Below are 13,301 nucleotides of genomic sequence, written 5' to 3'. Positions count from 1 at the left end.
GGCAGATGGCAGAAATGATGCCATTAGTGTTTTACAGTGACTAAACTTTTTTTACATTTGCTGTAAGTACAAGTGATTGAATTATTCTTACAATATTTGGGTGGTGGTGTAGTGTTAGAGAATAGCGCAAATATTATTTGAATGAAAAGTAATATAGTATACAGGAATGACCTGAAACAAAGTTACAGGGACCTAATTGTGCAAACTGTGTCTGCATTGTCTTTATACTGTCTGGTATCTTTAGACTTAGTGTCTGAGTGCTTCTCATTCGCTGTGTTCGTTGATTGTTCTAGCCAGCCAGTTCAGCTCAGCAGTTATTGCATGCAAATGGTCAGCTGGAATTCTGTGGTAATACTTACAACGTTGTCCCATATTCTGCTTCTGCATAGAGGATGAGAATTGACTATGCTGAGAGTAATTATTACTGCATTGATTTGTTGTTGGTGTTTTGTTTTGTGTGTGTGTGTGTTTGTTTGTTTGTTTTAAATATAGATATGTTATCCGTTCCTGCCAAGATTAGGAGAATGGTTGAAATCCTGAGATCTGATGTGGTGCAAGGATTGGGAGTGAAACTTCTTGAGAAGGCGTACAGCATCATGGAAGAAGATGATGAAGTGAAAAGAGAGGTGAATATCTTTCATAATAAAATTTTAAAATTTCATTATAAATCTAGATAAATGAGCAGGGTCTTTACTCCCTTTCACCTCCCCCCTGCCTTTAGATACCAATATAGTAGTGCAAACCTTGATTCCAAAAAATGTTAGGCAAGGGCCTAAGTATATTGTCATTTTCTTTAAAAAGTTTGATTCTGAATGTAGATTATGCTTTAATTACAAACTCTTCAGAAAGCATAGGAGCTTCAGAATTGCACCCCAAGTTTGTGGAAGATGCAAGGGATGCAAATAATTTTACTCTGTGGTATTTCTCCCATAATAATGTCTTTTGAACTGTAATTATTTGCCTTCACATTACTTTGTCTATTGCCCCTTATATCCCAAGTGAGAAACAGTTTAATGTCTATTCCTAATAGAGATGAGTGAGCAATACCTCCAGCTCAATTGATTCAAAATTTGGTTACAAATAAATAAAATACTGCATGTATAACCTGTGAAGATCTGATCTATATTTTAAATTGTTGGGTGAGATTTGGAACTCTCTTGCCTTCAAAAAACAAAGGCTCTTCCATCTCTGCTGTCAAACTTCACATGCTGCTTTCAGTTGAATGCTTTGGGGTTTTTTTTTTTGGTTAATATTTTGGTGGTTCCTGCTTTTTTCAATGTCAAATTTTGTGGTTTTTTTGTGTTCTAAATAGCTGCAGTTGCGGGAGCACATGGGAGACAAGTATACAAGTTACAGTGCGAAGGTACGTCATTTGAAATTTCTTGAAGAAAATGTGAAGTTCTGACCAGAACATTTTCCTTAGAGAAAAGGACTGTTTTATAGCTCATTTGATAAACTGGACCAGTTTACAAAGCATGTTTATCAATTGACCTCCTTTGCTGGAATAAGGAGGTGAACTTGCAAAAACTGAGAGTTTGTAGTAATATTTTTTCATGTTAAAATGTGAACTGGGCTATCACTTTCTCAGAAGAGAAACTTCTTTTAGTTTTTATTCTCTTACTGAAACTTTTTAAAGGTTGCTTTTTATAGATGCAGAGGGACAGATACCAAGTTTTGTATACAAAAGAGTGTCAAAACAAGATGTTTTGATTTGAATTTGTCACACCAAAATGTTTCAAGTATGGTCATATACTAAATATGGTAACAAAATCTATGCCAAGGCTATGGTGTGATACGTTATAAACTATTACATCAAATAGTTATGAAAATTTAGCAGGAAGAAACAATCACTAGTTTTTGTAGCACCAAAAGCCCTCCGGGTTTTGTAAATTGCCAAGTGCTAAAGGAGGTGGTTGTGCTGCACTGATGCAGAGCCTTTGCTTTTGTGTCTCATTGCTAAGGCAGTCACCAAGGTGGTGGAAAGTATTTGGTAACTGGGTAAAATAAGTCTGAAAATGTTTGAAAGGAACACAGCCATGGTTACCATGGTCCCAGCTGGAGAAATCCCTTTGCCTTAAAAATACTAATTCCTTTTAGGATGAAAGTGCTCAAGACCAGGGTCATTTAGGGAAATAGGCATCTAAGCTTTTTCCTTTCTTTGCATTGAGATTGTGTTGCTACACAGACAGAGGCACTGTCATGTGCTATCACTACAGAAAAAGCATGTCTTCTTTTTAAAGGATAAAGAATTGAAAAGGGAACTGATTTTGTAAAATAAAAGTTTAAATACACAGCCTGTCTCATTCCCTGCCTCTAGCTTAAATATTGTAGCCTCCCGCACCTCTGAGGGAGACCAACGTGACAGTGAGTAGTAAAAAGATGCAATACCTGTGCATTCTGCTGCCTCTCGCATACTAGACGTTCAGGTTTCAAGAGCTATTGTTTTATGCTGAGCCAAGATGTTACTTTAACCTAAGCAAATTTATTTTAAACAAAAAAATGCCACTCTGCACTCTCCTTATCCTAAAACACTTTCCAATTCTTAGCATTTTTCAGAATGATGGCATACATGTTTCACAGTGCTTGTCACAACTTGACACTACTGATAGCTTGTTTTACACACAGTGAAAAATATTTTAGTAGAAGTCCAGCTGTATATTATCTTTTAAGCTATGGCAACAGCTTAACTAGACTTGATTTAATTTGCTGTGTTCCTTTTTACTAATATACTTGAGTGAGATGTGACCTCCAGTAGCCTTCTTAAGTTAATCCGCCCACCCTGCCTTCCCATTGACTTCACTGAAACTCCAGCCAAAACTGAGAGCCTTTGTGCTCTCTGCAGATCTCAGTATACTCGTGGTAGTATACAACATAATAATAAAAAAAAATGCACACTAAACCAAGAAGTATCTCCCAGTGGAAATGCATTTAACAAAATTCAATGAAGTAACAGCAGGAAGAACCACATTGTTTTTAGCTTTTAGCATGTCTCTTTGGCTTTCTGTCTGCTGACTTCTTTTCTTCTGCTCCCGACTCTTGGACAGGTAGCCACTGGAGAGGATTGCGGCGGTACATAGGCCACGGAGGGAGAGTTAGCTTAGAGAAAAGAAATGAAGTCAGAACATGTAAATCAAGATGCTGGATAAGTGTTCTGTACAGCTTGTTAGGAAAATCTTACTCCCTAACTATTGTACCAGTTAGTCTTAAAGTTCATAGAGTTTCATAGCATCAAGACATATATCCATATATATATAGGTTACATTGTATACCTCATAGTCATGCGCTTAGTTAAAGGACCCCAGCTCCTTGCAAAGAGGAGGATGAAAACACAAATGCTGAAGAGAAAAGGATACCCCTAGACTACAGAGGTTACGCCAGCATCCCAGCCCCTCCAACACCTCTGTGAAACCCTCCCATTATCCGGCATCACAGATAAGTAACTGATAAGAACCACGCATAAAATCACATTCTGTGTGCCCCAACTCGAACGGGACACCTTGTGTGCGTGAATAAGGAATTACTCTTTTAACTCTCTACTTGGTGTTCTACCCTCTCTCCTTGGTCGGCACCAGCCAGCTGAAAAATTTTTGTGACAAGCTACTACTCCAGAGAAAGCCTTACAGTCCTTTCTGTTATCAATGCTGTCAGCTTGACTGGAAAGTAACACTGAATTAGTTTTTCATTTCAATTAAATGTTATGTAGCAGTATTAAATCGCAGTGTTCTCTAACATCTTACTAGCATTTGAGAAAAGGCACTTCCTGGCTTGTAAAGCACTTCTGAAGATAAAAGTATAAGTATGTATTAACTATCTGACTTAAATACCAATTTAACAATTATTTCAGGTTAAATAGTGCATGCATTTTCTGGTTTGGGGAAAAAAATTCTTACCAAACACGATAAAACAAACCCAGCCATAACTATGTAGACAGTCCACCCAAATTGTTCGGTGATGTATCCATAGATGAAACCAATTATCTGGGGGGAAAAAAACAAAACCAAAACCATTTCCTATGCCATGATTAAGTTGCGAGGCAGGGGCAGAAGTAGAAGAATACAGTTCATACATCTTTCTAACTTTGTTTCCAAAATAGTAGGCCAATAATGAAAGTACAAGATTTAAAGAAGAAAAGTCTTGATCCGTGACAGCCAATCTGATTTTGTCTAAAGCTTTTAGTGACCCAGTTAAGCCAAAAAATCAGAAAAAAACCTTGTGTGTAAGATCAGAATATGGAAGTCCTTATGTTATCACCTGTAGTTCTAGTATACTTACCGCAGAGACAAGAATGATTCCTTGAAAAATCTGTTCTGCTAATTTTTGGCCCTTGTAATCCTGTGGAAAGAGAGATTTTTTGTCAGTTATCCAAAACACAAACCGACCAGTTAAACTCTTTCAGGTTAGAGCCTAGGGTCAGCCTGACCACAGGTTCTCAGCTTTTTTGTTCAACTTTCAAACCAGATGGGAATTATTTTTATTACGGTGTCTGGATTTCAAGTGTAAAAGAGTGAAGAATTAACTGAATTAAAATCACTTAACGCCTTCCCTACAGTCTTGACCACGTCATCTAAAAATGAAAGCAAGCACTGTCTGTTCAGGATAAGTGATGCAAGTTCAAAATACCATTGTAGTTAGCTTCGTATTGCTATGTAAAAGCCATGACACCACAAAAGGGAGTATATGCAAAACCTGTGCTTGCGTGACTTTAGAAAACGTGGCTCTCGCTGGGAACACTTTGCTTTCTGGCTGTACACGGCACAGACACATAAGTACGGGGGGGGTTCCCTGCACAGCTGTGTGTGACCTGCATTGTGCAGCACGTTAAAGCTCGAATTTTGAGAGCAAGCCACGGCAATGACACGCAGCCCCACCCGCAGGCCCAGCCGCGCTTCCCCACGCGAGCCGCGGGCACCGCGCGGTTGGGCAGCGCCGCCGCCCGCAGCGACCGGGCCTCCCGGGGCCGCCCTACCATCTGCGTGGGGATGGAGCGGAAGATGTTCAGCATGGCGGCGGCGGAGCGCGGCTCCTCACAGTCCTCGGAGTCGTCTGTGTCTGCCCCGTCGGAGCCCGGCGGCGACTGCCGGCTGTTGGCGTCGCTCGGCGCGGCGGTGGCGAAGGCCCCGCGGGGCAGGTACAGCGGCTGCCCGCGGAGTGCCTGCGCCTCCAGCAAGAGCGGCAGAAGCCTGCTGAGCTGGCCGGAAACACGCCAGTCTTGCTCCGCCCCGTCGCCCCACGGCCAGTGGTGCCGGTGTACTGCCGCAGTCAGCGGCTCCCCGCTGCCCTGGATCTGGGCCTCGGCCTCCACCTCCTCGGCGCTGTCGTTGCCTTGCGCCGCCATCGGCAGCGGCCGGCGCGGGACGCTGTCTCCCCGGCAACGGCGGCTTCGAGCCTCAGGACCCCAAACTGAGGGGTCTTCAGCCGGCAGGTGCAAGGCGCCTGCGGTGTCGCCTCTTCGGAATCGGCAGTGAGTTGGCAGCCTGCGCGCTGCCCTTCCCGCCCAAGGCTTGAACTCGCATCGTAAAGCGCCGGCAGCTGCCGCAGCCCCGCTAGTGCAGCAAGGAGGGCGCGGCCCGGCCTTCGCGCCTCGCGGCCATCAGGCATCGCGGCGGGCACCTGCAGCCCGTCAGGCTGCTGGTGAGTGGCGGCGGCCGCGGCGCATTGCCGAGGTGGCAGTTGGCGGCGGCGCGGGCGGACGGTGAGGGGAAGGCGAGGGGGGTCTCGGTAGAGTTGGGCTCGGCCCTGCCGGGCTCGGAGCGGGGCTCCCGCCTGGGCTGTGCCTCCCGCGGGCTGCGCAGGGGGAGCCCCGCCGAGGAGGAGGCCCGAGGGAGCGCGGTTTGTGCCGCCGGGCGATGCGGTGGGGCGGGGGGACGGTGTGTGCCCGGCGCAGGGCGTGTGAGCCGCGTCCCCGGGGTGACCGAAACTGCGGCAGGGCAGCGGTGAGCAGGTGTTGGAGTGTTCTGGCGCGGGTTCGTGTTCGCGCTGACAACCATTTCTGGAAAAGTCGGTGTGTAAATGCTTTTAGCGCGGGCTGCTGCGGTGTCCCTGAGGGCAGGGGCCGTGTGTGTGTGTCTGTCTGTCTGTCTGTGTGCACCCTCACCCTCGCTGCCGCAGGGACCGGGGACCCTCGCACATTTTGAAGAGAGACGTTCCATAACCCACGGCTGCGTGTCCTGCCCGGTCTCAGATGGCACACAGCGTTTATTGGTTGTGCTCCATAAATGCATCTTCCCCATGGGGGAAAAGCAACAGCGGAGCGAAACTGGTGAAGTCTGACACACGTAATAGTCACAACGCAGTTTGCGGTGTTTTAATTTGTCGATTTTGCAAGTGTTTGGATACAGAAGTGGTTCTTGAGCCACGCGTGGTGGCGTACTGCGAGTGGTTTGTGTGTGTCACCCGAGAGCTGCTTCACACCCTGGGCTGTGTGGTTCTGGTTTCACAATCACGGGTACCGTTAAATAAGGAATATGTGTGTTGGAATTGCATACCCAAATTGCATCATTGCTTTGAGTGTGTGGTTTTCTCTCCTTCTACAGCATGATGATAATACCTTCTTTTACAGTTTTGTGATATTTTTGTGTGTGATGACACTGATACATCATCTGATATTCTGTTATATTTTATGTAGACAATTTCATGGTTTTGAAAGTGCATAATGCTATTTGTTAAAATCTGATAAACACTGTGTCCTGCTAAAATCTTGCAGTTAGTTAAGATTGGAAAGAAATGTATAATCATTTGCCTTATTACTGGGATGCTTCCAGTTCAGATAGTTAAATAAATTTGTTCAACAGTAAAAAAAAAAAAAAATACATAATCGTCCAGATTATTTCCAGATGACTTTTGACTGGCAGAAAGAGTCGAGTGTTATGTTTGCTTGTTTGTTTTATGGACGTGGAGTTAAGTGGCAAGATCTCTATGTCTCCCTTTTCATCTCCGAGTTCTTCTTTAGATATGTAATTGTAACGACGTACTTACTGAGATACCACACTCTGTTATTCAAATATAACATACAGGTTTTTTTGGTTTTGTTTTTTAAGAGAGGGAAACATTCACTGCATTCAGAAACCATCTGGACACTCCTGGTGATAGTGTGTTGTGCCTTGTGTAGACATGCACTGGAAGTAGAATTTGACTGCCATATTTTTTCTCTTGCAGGCTTGAAGGAAACTTATACTAATAAATAAAATAACAAGATTAAAATGTCATTAAGGAAAGGTATGTGCATATGTGTGTGTCTAATTTTTTTAAAAAAATCTCTTTTGCACTTTTCTGAGTTTCCCAATCTTTCTCTGGTTATATTGATGAACTTTTTTCTTTTAAATTTTCAGTGAACATTTCCATCCTTATAGTGGCAGTTGTCATATTTTTGCTAGTTCTTCATCATAACTTCCTGGGCCTCAGTGACTTCTTAAAACAGGAATTGTCGGGTATGTTGGTGTTTTTTTGTTGTTTTTTATGGGTGGGAAAGCACGTGCTCTGACCAGACAGAAACCAACATGTTGCTGAAATAATGTGTGTGATGATGATCAATGAATTGTATAACAAGATATATATTTTGTACTCTCTTATGAGTAGATCTTTTCCTGTTTGCATACCCAAGAAACTTCAGCTTGGTGGGTTTATCTGTTCTTGCTGTCCTGTGGTTTTCTCACTCAAGAAGCCAGGCGAGATACCAGTAAGAGTTCCTTCTGGCTTTACAAGTCACTAAGATATGATTCAGTTTGCTTAGCAAAGCCTTTTCATTTTTGGGAGTCTACTTTTAAGAACTGCATGTGATCCTACAGGAGCCTTTCCATGTCCCCATCAACTGCCACGTCCCAGCTTGCCGCTCCTGGGAGCTGTTGCTCCTGGGTACCAGTTGTACAGGTGCTTCCTGGCAGCAGTTGAATAAGAACCTGACAGGCATTAACCAGGAATCAGCTGAAGTCAGACCTGTTGAGTTCTGTCATCAGAAAGAGGCAAACAGAAGGAGAAGCTCAGCTTTGTGAGCAGCAGACTACTGCTTGCAAGCTGCCAAGTCCCTGTTTGCTGCGTTCCTCAAATTACCTGAAGTTATCTAGTATGTGTAATAGTCTAGATCATCTGAAAGGTACCAGTGTTGTTATAAGAAGTGCAGGTAGCGGGCAATTTGCCAGCATCTACAGGTGATTTCATGCTGATCTCTTATTTTCCTATCTGCACACTATGAGTTTAAATTCTTGTAGTTTCAGCTTAGATAATGTAGTGTGATCTGTGATGCCTGGGCTAAACATGGGGTGTACTTAATGCCTTGATCTTCAGTGGGAAAAGAAATCACAACAGTGACTTTAATTTACAATATCTGTTTTCTTCATTGACTCCTACCTAAGAGGAAAAGAAAGTAGAAGAAAAAGAGGGAAGGGTGATGTGGAAAAGACTAAAAGGTGGTTGGGGTAAGTGAGAGGGGGAAGTCAAATTATAGACATGGCAGAGGGGACCAAAGGTAGGTGTGGCCTACTGTAGTTTAAGCCTCATTTTAGTACCTTGTCGTGATGCACAGTATGTAGTTTATTTGTCAAATGTTTTCTTATTAACATCTCAGATTCTCAAGAGCAGGTGCCATATTTTAAGTGTTTGATACTGGCACACTGTAATCCACACCCCAAGTGAGACATCCAAGTGCTTGCATAGTAGAAATAATGGCAGGTGTTGGGAATTTTAGCATGGTAATAATGTCTGTTTATTTGCATAAAACAAGTATGTGATGCCATTTGTACTTCACAGATTCAAACCCAGTAGGACTTCAGCCTATAGATTTCATCCCTGCAGTTCCCCAGAGGCTAGAAGATGAAGGGAATGATAAGGAGATTTCTGTGGTCATTGCAGCATCAGATGAGAGGCTCGGGGGTGCAATTGCAGCCATGAACAGTATTTACCATCACACCAAATCCAACGTGGTTTTCTATATTGTTACTTTGAATGATACTGTGGATCACTTGAGGTAATGATCTTTTCATTGGCTTCCCACAATGCCGTAAAACTTCAGGATCTCTGAGAAGAGGGAGAACTGACTTTCCCTGGAACGGCGTTCCTCTAAATTGTTTGCAATCCTACATGGTGCTGCTTAGTGCAGCTTTTTGACAAGGCTGCCGTGGGGAGTCCTGCAGTCGTCCCTTCTGGAAATATTTCAGGGATGGAGAAGAGCTATCTTTTCCAGTGGGGTCATATGCAACTGGTGGGGTTGGAGTTTGTTGGTGGAGGGGTTGTAAAAATTACTTCCTACATTTCATATAAGCAATTCAGATGCTGGGAATGAAGTTTCTCCATTTTGCGATTGTTCTTTGATCTTTTTATTTTTACCCACATCCATTCACACCGATATTTCTTGTGAAAGATCTGTGATAACAAGACCATATATTTTTAATGAAATAAGAGGCAACCTCATACTTTCATATGTCACGGCTGTGCAGTACCCTGATAGTGGACATGCCCCTGCAGTTGTACAGGACACCATGGACATCAGCCATAGATTACATTCTATGTGTACGTTTGTTGGGTAGGGAAATGAATGTCCAGATCAAGATCTGTGTCACTGTCACTCGCATCTCCTGCTTTTTGTTTGATTTTGTCTCACTTGACAAAATCTCTGCCTTTTTCCTGTTTGCAGGCTGTGGCTAAGTAACACTGCTCTGAAAAATCTGAGATACCGAATTTTGGATTTTGACCCTCGTGTCTTAGAAGGAAAAGTACAAGTGGATCCTCAAAAAGCAGACACCCTAAAACCAGTGAGGATGATGTCGATTACTTTTTGCAATTACTAGTTATTATGTTTAGATTGGCTTTTGAACACAACTAGAGATCAAAATCAAATCCGTTACTGTAGAAGAATATTTGATAATCAAATTCCTAAATTTCAGTAAGAATAAATTTCCAGATAGTGAGAGATGGATTTGAATACCTACATATGCATGCCTAGTATCATTTTTTGCTGCTAACTACAGTGACACACAGCAGCTTGCATGTCAAGCATGCCAGTACCTCCGAGATACTACAGGTATACACAGAGAAATAAGAAATTATTAAATAGACAGTTTTAAAGTTAGTTTATCAATGCACCAATTCATAAGAAACCAGAAATTGATGGATCCTGTTTATTTTAAATAACTCCTAGGATCTTGCTGCCTATTCTGTTTCCTTGATAGAAGTTGTCTTGGACATCAGTCCCTTTGATAAGTGCCAGGAGTAACAGTCAATTTCACATTTATTTGGACAATTTTGCATTTAATTCTTCACTTCTCTTGCTTTCTTGTTTTCGCAGTTAACCTTTGCAAGATTCTACTTGCCCTATTTGGTACCTCATGCAGAGAAGGTCATCTATGTGGATGATGATATAATAGTGCAAGGTAGGGGACCTTTTCTTAGGCTTTTGCCACTGGCCTTATGCTGAGGTCAGTCACCGAACACTTCTACTTCAAGGAAAGAGGTAGAAACTTTGTAAATATGAGTGAGTTGGATTAAACTGTGTTGTTTTATCTGCTGTAGCAATGGACTGAACAAAAAGTCACTCAGCACTTTACCAGGATTGCTTTTAATTTTTCTGTGCTTACTTCTTTTTTTCAGATGATATTCTTGAGCTTTACAACACTCCATTGAAACCTGGACATGCAGCTGCATTTTCAGATGATTGTGACTCAACCACTAATAAAGTTGCTGTCCGTGGAGCAGGCAATCAGGTTAGTTTTAATTCTGATTCAGTGGTTTCAATACTATACATCCCAGGCACTCGGTTTTAATGTTCTTGCAGGCTGACTGCCACATGCAGTGAACAGAAAGGTGTAATTCTCCCTGCCCAAATCAATTTAGTCTGACGTGTTACAGATGATGCCTGCAGTTTTAGGCACAGTAAAAGCACTTTGAATTTTTGCTGTGCTTTACAGTGAGACCAATTCCCAGTGTGGAACAGCAGGAGATCTTAGAATATCTGAAGGAGAATTTTTCATTTGTGAGTGTTTAAGAAGGACTTTTTCTGGGAGTGGTACTGTATTAATAATATGGTATTGTTAAGACCATGTAGAATTCCTTAAATAAATATTTTTAAAATGTTAGACCTCTTAGGCTTTCTTTCTCTCATGTTAAGGCAAGGAGTATTTGCTTTAACAACTTCAGGTTATGCTTGTCTGTTGGAAGTTGTGCAGAATTTTTCTTTAAATAGCAATTTGACTGTATTTTAAGCTAATTTCTACTTTTTCTTTTTTTTCCCCCAGTATAATTACATTGGGTTTCTAGATTACAAAAAAGAAACCATCCGAAAGCTTGCCATGAAAGCCAACACCTGCTCTTTCAATCCGGGAGTTTTTGTTGCCAATTTGACAGAATGGAAGTTGCAGAACATCACTAAGCAATTGGAGAAGTGGATGGCACTTAATGTAGCGTAAGTACCCTCAAGCTGGAGGTGACAGTGGGTCAGGGAGTGGGTTATGGTGATGGCTTCTAACTGTTAAATGAAGGACTGTGTATGTGTCTGTGGATTCCTATCGTGCAGCTGCAAGTGAAAATCAACAGCTCTAGGGCCACACAAGCATCCTTCCCAACTTCTTTTCATCTTCTCTTTCAGAGAGGAACTTTACAGTAGGACGCTGGCTGGCAGCATCACAACACCTCCACTGCTAATTGTATTTTACAAGCAACATTCCAGTATTGATCCCATGTGGAATGTCCGGCATCTCGGTATGTATGGAACATTTGTGACGCTGCTTCCCCAGTGTTTTTCCAGGTCTGTAGCTGGACACCTATTTGATGATACAGCAAATGGATCTTTTCTTCCCCTATTTTATACCTTGTTCTTTAAGAAACACTGCTTTGCAATACCATCTTGGTGCTTGTGGGCTTGATCTTTCAAGTTCTTTTTTGATCTGCTAGGGGGCTACTTCTTGAACTGGCTTACTGTCAAATGACTTCTCATGTTCCTTCCCTTGTTCCACATATATGTTGTATCTGAAGTGATCCCAGGTGTTTCTTCCACGACTGATGAGAGGAACAGACATTCATACCTGTTCTGCTACTGGTGAAATCTCAGTGCTGGGAGAGCTTTCTTAGTTTTTTTTTCCAATGAACAACACATAGGCTGCTGAATACATCTGGGTATTAGGGAAGAGTTTAAAGAACTTGGGAGTTAAGGCAGTACATAAAAATAAATACTGAGACAGACCACAGTGGCATTCAGTTGCACCTCAGTATGTTTTTCACTTTGCCCTGATTTCTGCCTCCCAAATCACTTGCTTTTTCCATAAATGACAAGATTTCCTTTGTTAAAAACCTTTGTTTTGAAATTAAAACATTGCATGTTGGTGTTTCTGCTGCATTTATTTCAGGCGCTAATGCTTCTTTTTCAATAAAAGGGTCTAGTGCTGGAAAGAGGTACTCTCCTCAGTTTGTGAAAGCTGCCAAGCTGCTCCATTGGAACGGACACTTCAAACCATGGGGAAGAACAGCTTCGTACGCTGAAGTCTGGGAGAAGTGGTATGTTCCTGACCCTACAGGCAAGTTCAGCCTGATCCGCAGACATTCAGAAGCCTATGAAGCAAAGTAGAGTCAATTCTAATAACTGATGGCATTTTCTCAGGAAACTTCAGGAGCCAAGCAGAACATTTTTTTTAGCCAACTTGTTTTACAGAGCAGCCCTTGCCTTCTGGAGCACAAGGTGATGCGCTTATTCAGGTGCTGTTCTGAAAGGCACAGTTCCAAAGGAGACTCACTTCACTTGTGTGACGGAAGATGCTACTCCAGCAGCACTCTAGAAAGCAAGGGAGGATCTCCCCAAACTGGCATTTTCCTTAGTTCATTTCTGTCTGTTACGTGTTCTTCTGCTCTTTACTACAAGTCTAGAGGAGAATAATTTTGTCAGCTATAGAAAGTTTCTAAGATACAACTTCAGCTGGTGCTTGCACCATGCAAATCTTGCACAGCAATGTACTGTAATTAAGGGCTGCTTGGGTTGTGTTCTGTTGTTTTGTTTTCTTATCCTCTGAAATAATCAACAACCCTTTCTTGCATGAAATCTCCTCCCAACCATTTCTGTGTCTTTCGTGCAGAATTCTGCAAAATTGAATCCTGGTTTTTTATTTAAAGATTAATCTTTCAAGTATTATTTCACTATGCAAAGTGGTTTTAACTGCCAGTGAACACTAAAACATTTTTTGTAAATAGGTGGAGAAAACTTTGTTCAAAAATAAAAGCCAATTTAACATGTTGACTCAAACCTCAGGTAAATGGCAACCTGATTCTAGACTTGATCTGATACATGATGTTTCCTTTGTACTTAAAATATAGTGATTGAAACTAGA

At 42.2% G+C, this 13,301-nt stretch overlaps 3 protein-coding genes across 5 annotated transcripts in view; 2 read left to right on the top strand and 1 right to left on the bottom strand.

Moving 5' to 3' along the window:
- Positions 1-4,334, top strand: part of NEK4 (NIMA related kinase 4) — a 19,129-nt gene extending 14,795 nt beyond the window's left edge. Inside the window, exons 15-18 of one of the 2 annotated variants that reach the window (XM_065642309.1) lie at positions 493-626; positions 1,313-1,363; positions 2,318-2,364; positions 3,045-4,334. In XM_065642309.1, the coding sequence (XP_065498381.1) occupies positions 493-626; positions 1,313-1,363; positions 2,318-2,347 (215 nt within the window). In that variant the 3' untranslated portion in view covers positions 2,348-2,364; positions 3,045-4,334. The other variant, XM_065642308.1, reaches the window with a different exon arrangement.
- SPCS1 (signal peptidase complex subunit 1) lies at positions 2,908-5,378 on the bottom strand. The gene is made up of 4 exons (XM_065642312.1): positions 4,967-5,378; positions 4,273-4,332; positions 3,891-3,977; positions 2,908-3,096 (listed from the first exon to the last, which is right to left on the bottom strand). Exons 1-4 carry the CDS (start codon positions 5,333-5,335, stop codon positions 2,974-2,976), a joined length of 639 nt encoding a protein of 212 aa, XP_065498384.1. The 5' UTR covers positions 5,336-5,378; the 3' UTR covers positions 2,908-2,973.
- Positions 5,211-13,301, top strand: GLT8D1 (glycosyltransferase 8 domain containing 1). 2 transcript variants are annotated; one of them, XM_065642311.1, is made up of 10 exons: positions 5,211-5,631; positions 7,156-7,215; positions 7,329-7,427; positions 8,743-8,959; positions 9,626-9,743; positions 10,277-10,361; positions 10,579-10,691; positions 11,223-11,389; positions 11,573-11,685; positions 12,357-13,301. In XM_065642311.1, the coding sequence occupies exons 2-10, from the start codon at positions 7,200-7,202 to the stop codon at positions 12,545-12,547; spliced, it is 1,119 nt and encodes a 372-aa protein (XP_065498383.1). In that variant the 5' UTR covers positions 5,211-5,631; positions 7,156-7,199; the 3' UTR covers positions 12,548-13,301. The 2 variants fall into 2 exon arrangements, with proteins under 2 accessions (XP_065498383.1, XP_065498382.1); XM_065642310.1 differs by lacking the exon at positions 5,211-5,631 and adding an exon at positions 5,637-5,692.

Source organism: Caloenas nicobarica, chromosome 11 (assembly GCF_036013445.1).
Source record: "Caloenas nicobarica isolate bCalNic1 chromosome 11, bCalNic1.hap1, whole genome shotgun sequence".
NCBI lineage: Eukaryota > Metazoa > Chordata > Aves > Columbiformes > Columbidae > Caloenas > Caloenas nicobarica.
The sequence above is the reverse complement of the archived record's forward strand: the minus strand, read 5'-3'. Positions and strand labels throughout refer to the sequence as shown.